At 61.0% G+C, this 17,839-nt stretch overlaps 1 protein-coding gene across 3 annotated transcripts; it reads left to right on the top strand.

Moving 5' to 3' along the window:
* Positions 1-5,961: 5,961 nt before the first annotated feature.
* FURIN (furin, paired basic amino acid cleaving enzyme) lies at positions 5,962-17,424 on the top strand. 3 transcript variants are annotated; one of them, XM_032836974.1, is made up of 16 exons: positions 5,965-6,201; positions 9,781-10,117; positions 10,512-10,610; positions 10,735-10,830; positions 11,149-11,277; positions 11,387-11,463; positions 11,734-11,822; positions 12,261-12,433; positions 12,858-13,070; positions 13,471-13,571; positions 13,687-13,790; positions 13,874-13,991; positions 14,100-14,279; positions 14,706-14,830; positions 14,946-15,056; positions 15,256-17,424. In XM_032836974.1, exons 2-16 carry the CDS (start codon positions 9,941-9,943, stop codon positions 15,849-15,851), a joined length of 2,388 nt encoding a protein of 795 aa, XP_032692865.1. In that variant the 5' UTR covers positions 5,965-6,201; positions 9,781-9,940; the 3' UTR covers positions 15,852-17,424. The 3 variants fall into 3 exon arrangements, with proteins under 3 accessions (XP_032692866.1, XP_032692865.1, XP_032692864.1); XM_032836973.1 differs by having other exon boundaries at positions 5,966-6,201; positions 11,146-11,277; XM_032836975.1 differs by lacking the exon at positions 14,946-15,056 and having other exon boundaries at positions 5,962-6,201; positions 11,146-11,277.
* The last annotated feature ends 415 nt before the right edge of the window (positions 17,425-17,839 follow it).

The following is a 17,839-nucleotide window of genomic DNA, read 5'->3' as shown; positions in this document are numbered from 1 at the left end:
GTGGGGCTCCCCCTCTTACCCCCTACATATCTTCTCCCCACCATAGTCAGAGAACCTTGCAAAAAGTCAAATTAGTAACATTTTCCAAAAACTGTCCAATGGTCTGAGAATTCATTTCAACACCCTGACTGGCCTGCCATGGTGCTCCATGGCCTAACTCTGATCACCCTCCCATCCCATCTCTTCCGCTCTGGCTGTTCCCACCACACCAAGAAGTGTCTGCTTTCCAAGCACACGAGCTCACGCCCAGACCTGTGACCTCCTGGTTTCCTTGGCCTGGGACGTCCTCTCTCCAGATCTCCACAGCACTGCCTCCTTCTTAGCTTCAGTTCCAGTATCACCTCCTCCAAGAAGCCTTCCCTGACTACCCTAGGGACAGCAGCTGTCACCCTCCCCCAAACACTACATTACCCTCCTTATTATTTATGCTGTACTTAATGGTGATCTGAACTTCTCTTGTAACCTGGCTTACCCACCTGCTATCGTCTTCCCTTACCACGACAGGAGCACTGGAGGAGGTCCTGTGCCCACCAGGTGCTCAGTCAAGGTCCAAGAAACAGATGCATGAGGTGTACAATCAACCCTCCACAAACAGGGTTTCACAGTCCCAATACCTTAGCCTCACCCTGAGTTCTCTCCGTGCTCCCCGCCTTACTCGGGTCTTGAGAACCATGGTTGGAGGTCTCCACCAGCGGAAAAGCTCTTGAAGCCCCTCATTGTTGGCAATGGCTCTCCCTCCTGGGCCTCTCCAGCACCCTGCTCGGCCAAGTGCACCCCCTGCCCCAGGCACTAGCGCTGGGGCCTTTAATGGGCAGGTGGCCCCCGTGAGGGTTCTCTGCTCCCCGGGTGGACCGCGCCATGGAGCAAGAGCGCCCGCCCTCCTCCAGTATTAACTGACTTTCTCCCCAGAGATGTTTGTTTTAGGGATTAAAGTTAGTGGAAGAGCCTGTAAGGTCCAGGATCATGTATTTCCTTCCTGGCAGCCAGCACCACATTTGTCATCTCGTTTCCCCAAGCCCCTGATAATACGGTTCCAAACACATTGCTTTGATAGCATCGTACAAGGGCAGAACTCCAGCGCTTCCCCTGAGGGGGGCCGGGCACTCCTGGCTTCACGCCGGCTTTCCCTCCTTTCTGAGGCCAGCCATGAGGCCCACGATCATCTCTTCTTCTGTTTTCTTCTCAAGTACCACACTGATCTTAAGGACCCCCATGTATCAGTCACAGTCAAGAACAGGCTAGCGCATGTTCGTAAGTTTTCCAAATAATACCTTCCAAGCACTATGAGTTTAAACAAGTACATTTTAAAAACAGATCAATCGAGATATGATTGACGCACTTTAAACCACTCGGGTTTAAAGGGTTCCACCTGATCCGTTTTGACATCCGTGCACACCCGTGAAACCCTCCACCCCATTGAGATCACGAAGGCTGTCTGTCACTCCCAACGCTTCCTCCTGCCCCTCCTGGTCCCTTTTCCCCAAGCAGCTACCAATCTGCTTTCTAAATACACATTTAAGGTAAAGCTGTCTCCCCGACCTTAGTGCGATTCCTGGGATTGTTCCTTACCTGGGTTCGGTGTTATCCTGAGTGTTACTGAGAAGATGCTGTAGAGACACAGAGGGCTGTTTGCCACGGGGCTTGGCAGTTTCCTCCCTCACTGCCAGGTGTCTGGGTGCATGGTTCCAGCAGACAATTCCTGCTGCCTCCTGCGCCATTCCCTTACCGAACTCTGGACCAGTGGCTCTCTGCTGGGTGTGACTCTGGCCCCCGCCCCTCAGGGGACATTAGGCAATGTCTGGGGAATTTTTTTTTATGGTTGTCACGGTTGGGTGGTGGTGCCCCTGGGACGTAGTGATTAGAGACCAGCGATAGTGCTAAATATCCTACAATACACAGGACAGGCTCCACAAAAAAAGAATGATCCGGTGGCCTGAGGGGTCAATAGTGCTGATGCTGAGAAACCTCGTTCTGGATCCTGACAAACTGATTGGAAAACTCAACAAGAAGTCATGAAAATGGACTTTTTTCGGGGCGCCTGGGTGGCTCAGTTGGTGAAGCGCTGGGCATTCGGCTCGAGTCATGATCCCAGGGTCCTGGGACCGAGCCCTGCTTGGGGCTCCTTGCTCACCAGGGAGCCTGCTTCTCCCTCTCCGGCTCTCCCTGCTTGTGCTCTCTCTTTCTCTCTCCGTCAAATAAATAAAATCTTTCAAAAAAAAAAAAGATGAAAATGGACTGTCTTACTTTTCTGGATCAAGAGGGAGAAGGAAGGGCGGGGGTTTGTTGGAGCTGCGAGGCCGTGGGAGGGTGCAGATTTCCAGGGACACTGGTATCCTCACAGGCAGGTCCTTCCAACCCCAGCAGAGGCGGTCGCTGGCTTCCTGAGGACAAGCTCTAAGGGACTCCTCGCTTAGGCACCAGGGCTCCCGCATACAGCAGGTGCTCAATGAATGTCTGCCAGGCAAGACTGCACCCAAAGCACCTGTCAGGCGCCCAGCTATGGGTGACACTGGCTGGGCACTGAGGACAAGGAAGAAGACACAAAGTGGGCAGAGGGAAGCCATTAAACCGGTAAGTGACTTGGGGACGTGGCAGAGCCATAAGGCAAAGGTAAGCACAGACCCACCCCAATAACTGGGAAAATGAGGAGGGCTGGCTGTGCTGCGATCCTGTCCCAGCGTGACCAGATGTCAGCACCCAATCATTTCTGGCTCCTCCCCCCCACCCACAGACACCCTGTTTGTCATATAAAGGAGGTTTTCCCAAAGTGGTTTAGCCAGAACTGGATAGGCCCTGCCCTGAGACCAGATAGGAGGAGCCTGGCTGTAGCCCCCGGCGGGCGGCGAGGCGCTCAGGATGGACCCCAGGTGTTCAGGCGCTAGCTGGTGAAGTATGGGCGTGCTTTATTCAATTTTGCATGACTTCAAGGTTTAATTATTTTATTAGAAAAGTTACTGTAGACATTCCGGAAAACACAGGTAAGCAAAAAGGAAGAAAACTAAAAAAGCTCTCCAAATCCCACCCTCTCAGAGAAAGTACCCGTTAGATTTTGTCAGGGGCCCTTCCGTGCTTGCAGGGACGGGTTTGATTAAAACCAGGTGTGGGTGCTGCTGTGGAGGGCTCTGAGGTGCCCGAAAGCAGGGAGGAGATTTGGGGAGAAGTGGACCACCCGGAGCACTCAGGGGACATGGGAGCACCGAGGTGGACGGAGCCACAGGATGGTGGTTGCCCTCAGGAGCCTTGCCCCCCAATTTGAAGGTAAAGAGAGGCCTGGCTGGCTGCAGCCTTCCTCCTTGAGCCTTGCTGGGAAGGTGGGAACCCCCTTTCACAGCCCCTTCATCCCTCAGGCCTTACCCGTCAGGCCCTGCTCTTACCCGCCCCTCCCAGGCCTTCCTGCTCGGGGCTTCTGTCACGTGCTGCTACCATCTTCCCCTCCGCTGTGTAAAACTGATAACCCGCTCCAGAGAGCCCTGGGCTCTAAAGGCCCTCGGTCAGGGGGGACCGGGCTTCAGGGGCAACTTCGCTCCCTCAGGCGTTAAGGCCTCAGGAAAATGTTTGGGCGGGATCAAGAGAACAATACATGCCCCCAGGCCTTGTTTGGGGGAGATAAAGGAAGAAGTTGGCTAACTGTCACCAGCTGTGGCAAGGTGGGATTCTCCGGAGGGAGGCGTCTCAAGGAGAGTGGCTTCCATATTCGTTTTCGCCAAGAGGCCTGTTGTAAAATACGATTGATTGTACGTGAAACTCCCCAGTGGGAGAGGGAGACGGGTAAAGATGGTCTGGGCAAAGCAAGGACAGCTGCTCACTCGCTCGGTCCTCCCCCACCCTCCTCCCCCCAAGTGATGCACCTCTGAGCCACACAGCTGAAGGAATTGCACTTCCTGCCAAAGGCGGGATGGGAGAGGCCGGCCCCTCCGGGGTGGCAGCCATCTGAGACAGGGCGAGCCCCTCCCCCTCCTGAGACCCGCGGTGGCACCCCTGGGGCCAGCCTCCGGGAAGGGTGGGGCACCTGAGGGCTGCCAGTCTTGCTCTCTTTCTGCGCTGGCCTTACGTCTAGGCCAGAGGACATGTGGGGGACTCCAAGCCTAAGGTGGGGCTAGCCCTGTCCCAATTTCCTCTCAATGGGGTTCTCTTGCTCATAGACTGAGGAAGAACCATGACTCACTTCCTGCCTCAGTCTGACTGCACAGGCATTGTTCTCCCAAATGGGGCTACCCCAGGGTGGCCCCTAGGAGTCTCAGCTTCTCATGAGGGAAGTTCCCACCCCAAGCGGGAACAAACCAGACTTAGCTCCCAGCCCGACTTTCGGGACCCCGCATCCTAACCAGAGTTTCCAGTTTCTGCAGCATCTGAAAGGGTGTCCCAGGGGTAGCTCGTCGCATTCCATGAGGACCATCTCCACTTTACTGAGGAGCCAGCGGAGGCTCTCAGAGTGGAGTAACTTGTCTAAGGTGGTGGGGTGTGAAATAGGGCCACAGGGGTCTGAACCGGGCTTACCAGCTGATTTGCCACCTAGTGACCTTAGGGATATTACTTGACCTCTCTGGGCCTCCGTTTCTTCTGTAAAATGTAGACAGTGCTACATAAAAGGTGCCAAAGGAGAATGTATTGTACCCACCTGGCGGGGTTTGTGGGGAGGGAGAAATAAGTTAACACGTGGAAAACAGCCGAGAATAGCTCCTGGCTCCTGGTGAGCGCAGGGCGGTGTTTGGGTTTTGTCATCAACCCCCCTCCCCCTCCGTTTAAGGACGCCAAGGATAGGACTGTGCACAAGGTAGTCTCACAGGGCGCAGGAAAGGATGGGCAGAGACTGCTCTACGACCTTGGAATAACCGAGCCCTGGGAGCTCTTGGCCACATTTCCCCTCTTTTCTTTCTCAGCTCAAGCAGTGGTGGCCTCAGCCAAGTAGCACAGACGTTTTCTAGGGCAGGGACCCAGGGAGGGAGAGGAGCCCGTTGGTATACGGCAAGTAGCTTGGATCAGGTTCTGCCAAAACCCTAGATCTCTCCAGCTCTGAGGCCTGCTAGGTGGGGGGCCTTGGGCAAATTATTTAACTTTGTGCTCCTCAGTTTTCTTATCTGTAAAATGGGATTAATAATGTCGGCTTGGAAGGATTATGTGAATTAAATAATGTATTTAAGAAGGAGGTAACCTAAAGTGACTGTCCCCGGGCGGGGCCATGGTTGGTGTTTTTTTTGTTTGTTTTTTTTTTTTTTAAAGGAAAAGGCGTGGGCTGCTGGTTCAGCTTATCCACCTGTCTATATAGATGCAAACAGTCGTGACTCCTCTAACTGTAGGCCTTGGGAAGGTGTGCCCCGCTCGCTGAGGTCCGACCTCAGGGGGAGCTGCCCCAGGTCGGTCACCCCGGGACACTTAACTGGGTCATGCCCAAATTCCTGGCTCAGGAATGGGGCAGTCGTGGGGGTTCGGGAAAGAGAGGGCCGGCTCCCACGCAATGCAACCGACACTGAGCTCGGAGTACCTCCTCATGCCCTTGGCAGCCCGAGCCAAGGGTTCCGAGTTCGGGTCTCTGCCACCGCCTCCCCCCGGAGCAAGGGGCGCGCAGAGCCGGGAGCGGGGGCGCGGGCAGCTGGTCCCAGGAGGTGGGGGTGTGGGGACGCGCCCGGCGGCCGCCAGGGCTTTGGGATCTCCGGCCCCACTTTTTACCTGCCCCTACCGGGCGCCGGAGGAAGCGGGCGCCCCAGAAGGCCGCAGGGCCTGGGCTCGGGGCCCGGCGCTCTGGGTCCGCGCGGCTCGGGCTCCGAACGCCGGCCAGGGCGCGGGCGGCATGGGCGGCGTGCGCGGCGGGCCAGCGGCGGCGGCGGCGGCGGCGGCGGCGGCAGTGGCGGGCCGGGAGCGCGGAGGTGGCGCCGCGAGGGGGAGGGGCGCGGCGGCGGAGGAGGAGGAGCCCGGGCCGCCGCAGCCGCTGACAGCGACGGGAGTAAACAAGCAGCGCCGCCGGGGCCCGGCCGCTGCCCCCGCCCGCGCTGGAGCCGGAGCCCAGGCCGAGCCCTGCCCCTGGTCGCGGGCCGGGCCGAGGCCGCCCGCCGCGCCTCCCCGCCTCCGCGCGGTGACGCTGCTGCTGGGCGCGGGGACGGCGCCGAGCCCAGGCCCCCCGCCGCGGGGCTCTCCGCTCGGCCGAGGGGCGCCCGAGCCGCCGCGGCGCTCGCCTGGAAAAGTTACCCGCCCGGGCTCCCTCGGGTAAGCAGGCGGGCGCGGGGCCCGGGGAGGCAGCGCGCCGGGCCCGGGGAGGGCCGGCCGGACTGGGCCGCTGTGCCCCGGGAGCGGGCTCCGCGGCCCCGGCGCCCCGGCGGGGGAGGGTCGCGGCCGGCCTGACCTGGGCCCCCAGGCCCCGGCTGCCCGTCCCGGCGTTCGGAACGGGCTCGGGGGCCGGCCAGAGGGTGGAGCCGCGGGGAGCAGGAAGGGCGCCCTGCAGCCCACCTGAGCGCTCCGGGCCCGGCTCGGTCCCCGGCCCCTACCGGGGCCGGTACTTTTCCGCTTGGGGCCGGGGCGAGCCCTCTGACCTCAGGAAGCGCCTGCGGGGCCCCCTCTGGGGGCGGGATGGGGAGAGAATTCCAGAGGCGCCGGGTGCTCCCGCCTCCCCGCTGGCCGCCGGGGGCCGCCGCCGGCTCGCCCACTCCGCCGCCCCGGGGAGGGGGAGGAACGGCGGGTCGCGGGGCGGAGGGGATTATTCCCCGCCCGGCCTCGCCCCCGCCCAAACACCTGGGCTACGGAGACTCAGGTGCGGGTCCCGCGGGCTCCGGGAGGCTGGCTCCGGTAGGCGCTGGGGCTGCCTCCCGCCGAGGCCTGGCCCAGGCCCCTTCTGCCCCCGTGGGGTGGCTGGACTGCGGGGCTGCCTGCTCGCCAGACAGGTCTGACAGCAGTCACTTGTCTGGTCTGTACCTGCTCTCCGCGTGCCCCACCGGTGGGGAGGGGAGGTGCAGACCCTCTGCCCTGGAGGGTGTTGGAATCCTATTTTTGACTTGGGAAGTGTGAGGGGAACCCAGGTGATGTGGCCTGGTGAGGGCTGGGCAGCTGCGGGCCAGGTGTGGACACAGCGCAGGAGAGTAGCCAAGCTTGACGGTCTCAACCGCCCAAATTTTACTGTTTCATATGTGGGGCTTTCATGTAAGATTTGATTTTTTAAAAGGGGGGGGGTATGTGGCTTTAAAAAAAAAAAGTTGGAAAATCTCAGATCTAGCAATTATTACCACCAAGGAAACTGAGGCCGAGAGAGAGGAAGTAACTTGTTTGAGATCACACAGCAAATTAGTTGAGCAGAGACTGAAAATCGGAATTTCGGGGGCGCCTCTCAGTACCTCTAACAGGACCTGGCTTGGTGTCTCTGCTAGAAAGACTGAATCGAGTCCACACCAGACCCTCAGTGCCTGGGAAACAGCAGCCCGACGGGGCGGCGTTGGGGGGGGGTAGGTTCAGTTTAACGCTTCAGAGCGGCTCTCTGTGTTAGAGGTTCCCGGGACCTCTGGAGAAATGGCTTTTCCCAGGAACACAGCCAGAAAGAGCAGTCCCAGCTCTCCGTGGCCACAGCCTAGAGCCCAGTCCCATGTGAGGGGGCATCACAGGAGGCTAGAAATAAAGCAAGCCTGGTGGTTTGGGGAGGGGAGGTTTGAACTGAACTGGGACTCTGAGGGTGAGTCAGAGTCTGGGATGGGGGTGGGGAGAAGCCCATTCATTCATTGTTCTCAGTGCCTGCTCTTTGGGGAGGGAGGGGGGTGAGAAATCTTCCCTCCCTCCAGGTTGCTGAGGTAGGGATGTCTGGGGACTTGGGGGTTGTGTGGGAGCCATATCCACAGCTCCCCGTGGCTGGAGATGCTGGGCAGAGGGAGGCAGGCCCTTTCTCCAGGGACTGTTGGGTTGTGCCAGAAGCCTGCTTTCTTTTGGGGGGCTGCAGAGTAATTAAATAGTTGGTTAATCACCTTTAATGCCGAGTAGCTGCAGCTCCATTCACAGTGTGCTGGAACCCAGGCTGGGCCTCGATGGGCCCATCTTGATTTGGGGGCTTCAGCAGGGCTCACAGCACTGTGGGCCGGGGCCGGGTCCGGGGGAGGTTTACTTGCCATCTGGACCTGAGAGGTGGCTATTGCAGTGTCCAGAAGAGGCCTTGTCTTGTTCCTACCTGGTTCTGCCTGAAGGGCCCCACATCCACTATTAAGTGAGAGGCTTGGGGTCTCTTCACAGCCTAGGGCCTACGTTTGGCCACCCAGCCATTGCTAAGACTAGCTTTCTGGAAGTTGGACGCCCAAGGCATCACGGGCCTGTCCTGGAGCCCCGTGGACTCTGCCCCGTAACAGGGTGAGGAGGAGCCGTATTGTGGATGCCTCCCGCCATCAGCTGTCAGGTTATTTTGGTGTAAACTGAAAATACCCTGGGAATTGTGTGTTGAGTCCCTCCTAGCATGCAGGGTGGGACTGTAGGAGCGGCCCTCCCTCCGTGAGGCTGGTCATGGCCAAGGGGAGCCCCTGGAGGGGTGAGGTTTCCCAGTGGTGAGCCTGCCTGTTCAGCGCCCCACAGCCTGGGGCGAGCTGGGGCGAGCTGGGGCGAGCTGGGGAGCTTCCTTTTTGCCGCCTGGCAGAGTAACCTCCTTTGGGGCTGGGAGTGGTGGGGGCATCCGGGGCCCTTTGGGCAGGCTTTCTGCTCAATGAGCTTGGCACTGAGACAGGATACCTCCAGCGACCCTACTGGGGCCTCCCCGAGCTGCTCCCCACCCCAGGGGCTTGGGTTCTGGCTAGTCAGGGACCCTGTGTGGGGACAGTTATGTGGCCCCAGGCAGAGAGGTCCCGCTGCCTGTTTGCTGAAGGAGGAGAAACGACAGGCAGACTATTGATAGAGCCTCACCTTGGCGCTCCTGGCTCAGCAGCCAGTGTTTGCTCTGGCTGCCTGGGCTCAGATGATGCAAGGCTGGTGGGCGTGGAATACAAGGGGGCCACTGGGGGCCCAGCACCCAGGCCTGGGCAGGGCAGAGCGGCCCCAGTGTTCCCCGGGAAACAGCCTAGAAAGAGTCTGGGCCCTACTTTGATGATGGCCACCGGCCTGGGGTCTGCCCCTGAAGGGAGGTGAAGCCAGTGGGATCCCCTGTGCTCAGCCCCCCAAGCCCCATCCCTCCCAGGGTCACCCGCTGTTTCTTCCCATGGGGCTGTGTCTGCTTTGCTGAACCAGGAGCCACTGGCGAGCTGGGTAGACACCACCCATTAAAAAACTTGGAAGACATTTTATCAAATATACCTGGGTAATTTGGAAAACATACAAGGACACAAAGAAGAAAATAACAGTTATTTGTAATCGTCACCATCTTGAGAGAATCGTTGGTTAACGTTTCAGCATGTGTCCTTCCAGATTTTGTTTTGTGGTTATATATAAATATACATGTATAAATAGTTCCTTAAAAACAAAATGGGGTCATGTGTACATACTGCTTTATAACCCATCTCTTTCTTACTTTGATTGTGCTGAACATTTATTCTGTTGTTTCTGATTCTGGATGACTCAAGCCTGATATCCATATTCTTCCGTATTCTTATGTGGAGAGAGGCTTAGGAGCCGTGTGTGTGTGTGTGTGTGTGTGTGTGTGTGTGTGTGTGTGTGTGTGTTTGGGGGGTTCCATCTGGCTGGCTGGCTGACCTTGGGGGGGCTGGATGCTCACCCGTCTCCCCAGGAGGCCTTTTCAGGCCTAGATTGAGCCCTGGGGCTTGGAAGGCAGCTTTAGCACGTGGCTGGGGAGGGACTGACCATCTCCCCCTCTTCCTCCCTTGTTCCCCTCAGAGCTGGCAGCCCTCGTCCCCTCACAGCCCTGCCCCGCTCGGCCCCATGCCCCCGCCAGTCAGCCCCGGGCCACAGGCAGTGAGCAGGCACGTGGGAGCCGAGGCCCTGTGACCAGGCCAAGGAGACGGGGGCTCCGGGGTCCCGGCCACCTGTGCCCCCCATGGAGCTGAGGCCCTGGTTGCTATGGGTGGTAGCAGCGGCAGGAGCCTTGGTCCTGCTGGCCGCCGACGCCCACGCCCAGAAGGTCTACACCAACACCTGGGCTGTGCACATTCCCGGAGGCCCTGCTGTGGCTGACCGCCTGGCGCGCAAGCACGGCTTCCTCAACTTGGGCCAGGTAGGTGAGCGGACCAGGGTGGACCACCTCTGGCCTTGGCGCAGGACCTTGCTGGGGGTGGGGCTGGCGAGGGCAGGGGTTCAGGCCCCAGGCCCGGGACTGTGGGCTTACCTTGTCAGGACCGTCTGCGTGTTGGTGCATTCTGGGCAGCTGGGGGTGGGGGTGGGTGGGGATTGGAGCAGGGGCTCGTCCTGCCCTCTGGCTTCCAATGTAGGTTGTTTGGGAGACCAGACTGTGCCAGGGAGGGTGGGTCCCTCTCTGTCCCCTGCACCGCCCCCCCGCCCCCCCCCCGCGTCGTGAGCCTCCCCTTGCAGCGGGTCGTCCACCCCCGTCCGCTGCTTCCCCGGGGACTGACAGATGGAAAGCCCGGCTCAGCCTCCCTGCTCTGTCGCAGATCTTCGGCGACTATTACCACTTCTGGCATCGAGCGGTGACAAAGCGGTCCCTGTCGCCTCACCACCCGCGGCACAGCCGGCTGCAGAGGGAGCCTCAAGTGAGTGCACCCCCAGCCCCTCTGGCTGCCACCCTTCCCTTCCCGCTCTCTGGAGCCTCTTGGGTAACACCCACCCCCCCCCAGCCACCCACACCCTCCCCTGCTCACCCTCACTCCCTCACAGGTGCAGTGGCTGGAGCAGCAGGTGGCCAAGCAAAGGACCAAACGGGATGTGTACCAGGAGCCCACGGACCCCAAATTTCCCCAGCAGTGGTACCTGGTACGCGGCCTCCTCCCCTGCGGCACCCATCTGGCCACTGAGGGCTCCCACAGGAGGCTGAGGCTGACATGGAGGCTCCTATCATCCTTCTTCGTTCTCCCTGCGAGCATTCTCTCCCTGCCCCTTCCTGCTAAGCCTGGGGGGCGCCCTTCCTGAGTTCTTGACCCTCCCATGGAGCCCAGACGGGCACTGCGGCTGCAGGGGCGGGTGGAAAAGGAGGTTTCGGAGGTGGTGACGGGATTCTTCAGGGTACCCCTGACCCCACACAGCCAACCACATCTTGTAAGTGCTGGGGTGATGGGGTGGGTTTCTCAGCAGTCTGGCGTCACCCAGCGGGACCTGAACGTGAAGGAGGCCTGGGCTCAGGGCTACACGGGTGACGGCATTGTGGTCTCCATTCTGGACGATGGCATCGAGAAGAACCACCCAGACTTGGCAGGCAATTATGTGAGGAGGTGGGGGAGGGAGGCGGTGATCCCGGCGAGGGGTGTCTTGGGGCAGTCCTATTCTGTCAATGTGGTCAAACTGTTCCTGACGATGGCCATGTCCTCTCCAGGATCCTGGGGCCAGCTTCGATGTCAATGACCAGGATCCTGACCCCCAGCCTCGGTACACACAGATGAATGACAACAGGTGAGCTATGGCAGGCCCCCTGGTCCCCGCCTGGTGTCTCCTCCCTTCCACTGAGAAAGTGGGGTCGAGCCCGGATTAAGACCCGCTCCCCCGTAGGCTGACATCTCTGTAGTCGTGCTCCAATTCTGGTCAGAGCAGGGGTGGCTGTGCAGCGGAGAGCAGGGGAGGGCACAGAGGTCGCAGCTGGAGGGCTGTGCTGACCTATCCCGTCCCTCAGACTGCCCCATCACACTCTGTCCCCTGCTAATGCTGTGCTCTTGTCCCCGGCAGGCATGGCACACGGTGTGCCGGCGAGGTGGCTGCCGTGGCCAACAACGGTGTCTGTGGCGTAGGTGTGGCCTACAATGCCCGCATTGGAGGTGGGTGTGGGCCGTGGCCACCCTGTCCTGGGGAGGGCCCTGCAGGGGATTTTGTCCCATCCGGCCAGTGCCCGTCCTGTTCCCACCACGGGGCAGTTCCTTAGAGGCTCCCGGACCATGCAGAGCTGAGCCGCCCGTGCTGCAGGCCAGGGTGAGGGCCTCTTAGCAGGAGCCTCCCTGAATCCCTGCCGCCCGCTCTGAGTCCTTGCAGGGCCGGTCTTGGCCCCCGTGTGCCCCAGGGAGCGCAGAGGCTCGTTCCAGGCCAGGCTGTGTGGTTGAAGGCAGGGTGTGTTCACTTTCTCCCTTCCGGCTCTTGGCCAGCTCCAGCCTCTGCCTTCCCCTGTGTGTCCTCAGGGTGCAGGGCTGGGTGTGCTTTGGGGGGTGCCCCGGCGGCTAGACCCATGCAGCATCCCTCTCCTCACCCCCCTCCGCGGCCAGGGGTGCGCATGCTGGACGGCGAGGTGACGGACGCGGTGGAGGCTCGCTCGCTGGGCCTGAACCCCAACCACATCCACATCTACAGCGCTAGCTGGGGCCCCGAGGACGACGGCAAGACTGTGGATGGGCCTGCCCGCCTCGCCGAGGAGGCCTTCTTCCGGGGGGTTAGCCAGGTGCGGTGGGGGTCCCCGCGCAGCCTCCTCGGGCCAGGCCGGGGGCTGTCCGCTCGCTGTCCTAGCTCGCGTCCCCCGTTCTCCTCTTCCTGTTTGTGTATGCTTGCATTATACCTTAGTTTTATACGAGGCTTGTTTATTAAAATGTTAATGCACTAGACAGATAGCAACAGAGAAAAACAAGGGGAAAATCCCCTATCCTTCCAGCAACTACAGTCCCGGGTCTGGGCACTTTGGCAGCAGCCCAGGTCCGTGGTTCCAGACAGACAGACAGACTTGCTCAAGCGCCCAACCCAGCAGAGGTCTCACGGGGTGTGGAGTAGGGTGACGTGTGTGGATGAGGGGCCCACTGCCCAGCAGTGCCCTCCCGCCAGGCCTCCCCCGGGCCCCGTCTGCGAGTGACCCCGGCCCACTCTGTCCACAGGGCCGCGGGGGGCTGGGCTCCATCTTCGTGTGGGCCTCGGGGAACGGGGGCCGGGAGCACGACAGCTGCAACTGTGACGGCTACACCAACAGCATCTACACGCTGTCCATCAGCAGTGCCACGCAGCTCGGCAACGTGCCCTGGTACAGCGAGGCCTGCTCGTCCACGCTGGCCACCACATACAGCAGCGGCAACCAGAACGAGAAGCAGATCGTGAGTCCCGCCCCGGGGGCAGGGGGGCTGCCTGCGGGCTCTGCCCAGGGTCCCCTTTCCAGACCACGTGTGGCCAGGGGATGGTAGAATGGGAGCCGGGGCTCCCTGAGTCTGGGAATGAGGCCGTGGGGCTCTCTGAAGCCCCTGAGAAGTGGAGACTCTAAGGATGTGCGTGGCTTCGAATGGTCTCCAGCCTGGAGCTCAGCCCCTCGAGCCATGGGAAATGGAGATCTGGGGAGGGCCAGGCATTGGCCTGTTCACGGCAAGTGAGCAAGGCAGTGGCTGGGCCCCAGGTGTCCTGGCCCCGGCTCCCCGGCCCTCCGTGGGTGCTCTGGGCCTGTGGGCAGAGCAGGGGGCAGGCTGGTGGCCTCTCTAGTCCCTCCACCCGTTCTCCTGGTAGGTGACCACAGACTTGAGGCAGAAGTGTACGGAGTCTCATACGGGCACCTCGGCCTCTGCCCCCTTGGCAGCCGGCATCATCGCTCTCACCCTGGAAGCCAAGTAAGTCTGCTGGGGCAGCGACCTCGTCCCCACCAGCGCCCCCTGCAGGACAGCCCTTGGCCTCCGGCCTCTCTCCAGAGAGACTGAGCCCCACCTCTCCCTGCCCCCTTTGCAGTAAGAACCTCACCTGGCGGGACATGCAGCACCTGGTGGTACAGACCTCGAAGCCCGCCCACCTCAATGCTAACGACTGGGCCACCAACGGTGTGGGCCGGAAAGGTGAGGACAGGGTGGCCCAGCATGCGGGTTGGGCGTGGGGGGCCCTCTGCCTCCCAGCTGACCCCGCCTTCTCTGCCCCGCAGTGAGCCACTCGTATGGCTACGGGCTGTTGGATGCAGGTGCTATGGTGACCCTGGCCCAGAACTGGACGACGGTGCCCCCCCAGAGGAAATGCATCATCGACATCCTCACTGAGCCCAAGTGAGGCCCGGCCCTGGGCTGGGAGGGGTGGCTGGGGCCTGAGGCTTTCTGGGGGTGCGGCCCCGCCCTCCTGGCCAGGCTGGCACACTGTCCCTGCTGTCTGCACAGGGACATCGGGAAGCGGCTGGAGGTGCGCAAGACGGTGACCGCCTGCCTGGGGGAGCCCAGCCACATCACACGGCTAGAACATGCGCAGGCCCGCCTCACCTTGTCCTACAATCGCCGTGGCGACCTGGCCATCCACCTGGTCAGCCCCATGGGCACCCGCTCCACCCTGCTGGCGGCCAGGTGCCTGCCCTCTCCCCTGCCCAGCTTGCCCTGCCCCTCACACTCGCACACGTCCGTTCGTGCACTCACACCCTCCTGGACTTGTCCCAGAGTCTTAGTGGCCGCCACGTTCTTCTTGGTGGAGGTGCTGTTGGCACTTCAGGAGGGACGGTTTGGTCCTAGGGACTGTCCCACATCAAAGGAATCCCTGGCTTCTACTCGTTATGTGCCAGTAGTGTGCCTTCCCGTGTCCAAACTTTGCATGTTTCCAGAATCTTCTGGTTGAGAACACCTGGCCTACTGGGAAAAACAGCTCTGGGCATTTTCAGCCCAGTGGGGTTGGTGTTGCACTGGGGGAGGGTGTATGGTCCACGTGTTGTGGCCTTGGTGTCCCTGGCTGGGGTCTCCCAGAGGCTTCCAACAGCCATGGGCACCCTTCTCCCCCAGGCCACATGACTACTCTGCAGATGGGTTTAACGACTGGGCCTTCATGACAACCCACTCCTGGGACGAGGACCCCTCTGGCGAGTGGGTCCTGGAGATTGAAAACACCAGCGAAGCCAACAACTATGGTACTGGGGATGTGTGAGGACCGCGGGGGGCACAGAAGGGCGCTGGGGGGCCCTGGGATTCTGGGAGCGGTGCCAGTGCTCCCTAACTCTTGCTTCCTCCCCCACCCTGGAATAGGGACGCTGACCAAGTTCACCCTTGTGCTGTATGGCACGGCCCCCGAGGGACCGCACACGCCTCCCGAGAGCAGTGGCTGCAAGACCCTGGCGACCAGCCAGGCCTGCGTGGGTCAGTGGTGGTGGCTGTTTCAGGGTTTCAGGGCCTGAGGTTCGAGGGGCTGGGCACGGAGGGAACCTGTCTTGCAGCCCGGTGCTAGGAGGAAAGGGGTTTGAAGAGAGCTCGGGATGACCGCAGTTCTGGGGCTGGAGGCTGCTCGGGGCCGCCTTGCCTGCTTAGCTGACACCCATGTCCCCTTCCCTGCCGGCAGTGTGCGAGGAAGGCTTCTCCCTGCACCAGAAGACCTGTGTCCAGCACTGCCCACCAGGCTTCACGCCCCAAGTCCTCGATACGCACTACAGCACCGAGAACGACGTGGAGACCATCCGGGCCAGCGTCTGTACCCCCTGCCACAGCTCGTGTGCCACCTGCCAGGGGCTGGCCCCCACAGACTGCCTCAGCTGCCCCAGCCATGCCTCGCTGGACCCCGTGGAGCAGACATGCTCCCGACAGAGCCAGAGCAGCCGCGAGTCGCCCCAGCAGCGGCCGCCGCCCCAGAGGCTGCCCGCAGAGGTGGAGGCGGAGCCCCGGCCGCGGGCAGGGCTGTTGCCCTCACACCTGCCCGAGGTGGTGGCCGGCCTCAGCTGCGCCTTCATCGTGCTGGTCTTTGTCACCGTCTTCCTGGTCCTGCAGCTGCGCTCCGGCTTCAGCTTCCGGGGGGTGAAGGTGTACACCATGGACCGCGGCCTCATCTCCTACAAGGGGCTGCCCCCCGAAGCCTGGCAGGAAGAGTGCCCGTCGGACTCAGAAGAGGACGAGGGCCGGGGCGAGAGGACCGCCTTTATCAAAGACCAGAGCGCCCTTTGACGAGCGCCTACTGCCTGCCCCTTCCAGCCCATCCCCTCCTTGGGCACTTTTTAATTCACCAAAGTATTTTTTTATCTTGGGACTGGGTTTGGACCCCAGCTGGGAGGCAAGGGGCAGAGACTGCTTCCCACCCTATCTTCGGGCCCCCTGGCTGCCTGAGGTGGGGCCCCAGGACCAGCTGGGGAGCAGGGGAGGGCCTCACCCCACCTCTAGCACCCCTTCTGCGTGGAGAAAGGAGTGGAACCGTTAGGACAGCTTTCCAAGGTCCAGGCCCCAGCCGGAATCCCCTGCGGAGTGAAGAGGGTCAGCCTGTCTCTTTTGGGATTCCTGACCGAGCTGTAGCTCTTGTCCCTTCCCTGTTCCTCTAAAGCAATAATGGTCCCCATCCAGGCAGCAGGGAGGCTGGCCTAGGGAGTATTTGAAGGAGGAGGCCACCTCTCCAAGGGCTTTTGTATCCCCAACCCTGTCCCCCGAGTCTGGTGAGCCTCTTGAGGAAGTGGTGATCAAAGGAAGGGACCAAGGCAAGGCAGGTGCTTCCAGGGTGCGCCCGCGAGTGTGTGTGTCCCTTTGCCCACCTCCACCACAGCTGGCTGCCCGCCAAGTGTGGCTGGTCCAACCGAGCCCCGTGCTGGTGTCCTGACCACCCTACCTTCTCGGGCCCCCTCCCCCTCCTGCCAGGGCCCAAGTCCCTGTTTTCTGAGCCCGGGGCTGCCTGGGCTGTTGGCACTCACAGTCCCGGAGTCCCTGGGTGGGTGGTGGGGAGGGACGGTGGCCCGGCCGGCCTCTCCCACCTCCCACCCGATGCTGCTTTCCCCTGTGGGGATCTCAGGGGCTGTTTGAGGATATATTTTCACTTTGTGATTATTTCACTTTAGATGCTGATTTTTTTTTTTTTTTGTATTTTTAATGGGGGTAGCAGCTGGACCACCCACCTTCCCACACCCACTGTCCACTCTGCTGTTCCCCCGGCTACCCTGGCCCTGAGGTGTGGGGGGCTGCAGCATGTTGCTGAGGAGTGAGGAGGAGTTGAGCCCCAAGTCCCGAAGAGGCAGGCGGGCAAGCCAGGTGGGCCCTAGGAAAGGGGATTGTGGTGGGAGGGGTAGGCTGTCATCTGTGTCTCAGATGGGGCTCATCGTGCCAAGGGCTCATGGGTCACTGGTTCTCCAAGTGCCAGGGGTGGGCAGGCAGTGGCACTGAGCCCCCCCTCCAACACTGTGCCCTTGTGGAGAAAGCACTGACCTGTTCTGCCCCCTTAAGTCCCCCTCTTCTGACGTGCCTTTCGCACCCCTCCCATTAGGACAATCAGTCCCCTCCCATCCGGGAGCCCTCTTTTCTTTCTCTCTCCCCTAGCCCTTCCTGGCACCCAGCCACCTGCCCAGGGGTGTCCCCTCCTCTCCCATCCCCCCACCCTTGTGGCCAGCCTGGCTGATTTTGTAAGATACTGGGTTGGTGCCCAGTGATTTTTTTTTTCCTTGTAATTTAAACAGGCCCAGCATTGTTGGTTCTATTTAATGGACACGAGATAATGTTAGAGGTTTTAAAGTGATTAAACGTGCAGACTATGCAAACCAGGCCTGGTCTCCAGCGTGGTGATGCCTAGGAAGCTAGGACCCTGGGACTGCATCTGGGATGGGGGCGGGGATTGGGGCCAGATGATGACCTGCTTGCCTCCAGGTGGGCCCAAGGCTGTCTCCCACGGAATTCTAGGGCCTCCTTGGGGGAGCGGTGGGCTGTGGAAGGAGGCAGCCGCTGGGGAGAAGCCCCAGGGTATGGGACATGGGAGCCCCAAGAGGAGGACAAGCAGAGGGCTTCCACTCCCACAGGCCTGCTCTCTAGCAGGGCGGTCCCCCTTGCTCAGGATCTCCCTTGGCTGTATGGCTGAGGTCTGCGGTGGGGCCTGACTAAAACCAAGATGGATGGTTTTTTGCTGGCCGGTGTCCCGTCAGGAAACTCCATACCTGTCGACTCCCCCGCCCTAGACCCTCTGC

The sequence above is a fragment of the Lontra canadensis genome, unplaced genomic scaffold, assembly GCF_010015895.1.
Source record: "Lontra canadensis isolate GAN:19392208 unplaced genomic scaffold, GSC_riverotter_1.0 scaffold94, whole genome shotgun sequence".
Taxonomy (NCBI): Eukaryota; Metazoa; Chordata; class Mammalia; order Carnivora; family Mustelidae; genus Lontra; species Lontra canadensis.
This window is presented reverse-complemented; position numbering and strand designations above follow the sequence as displayed.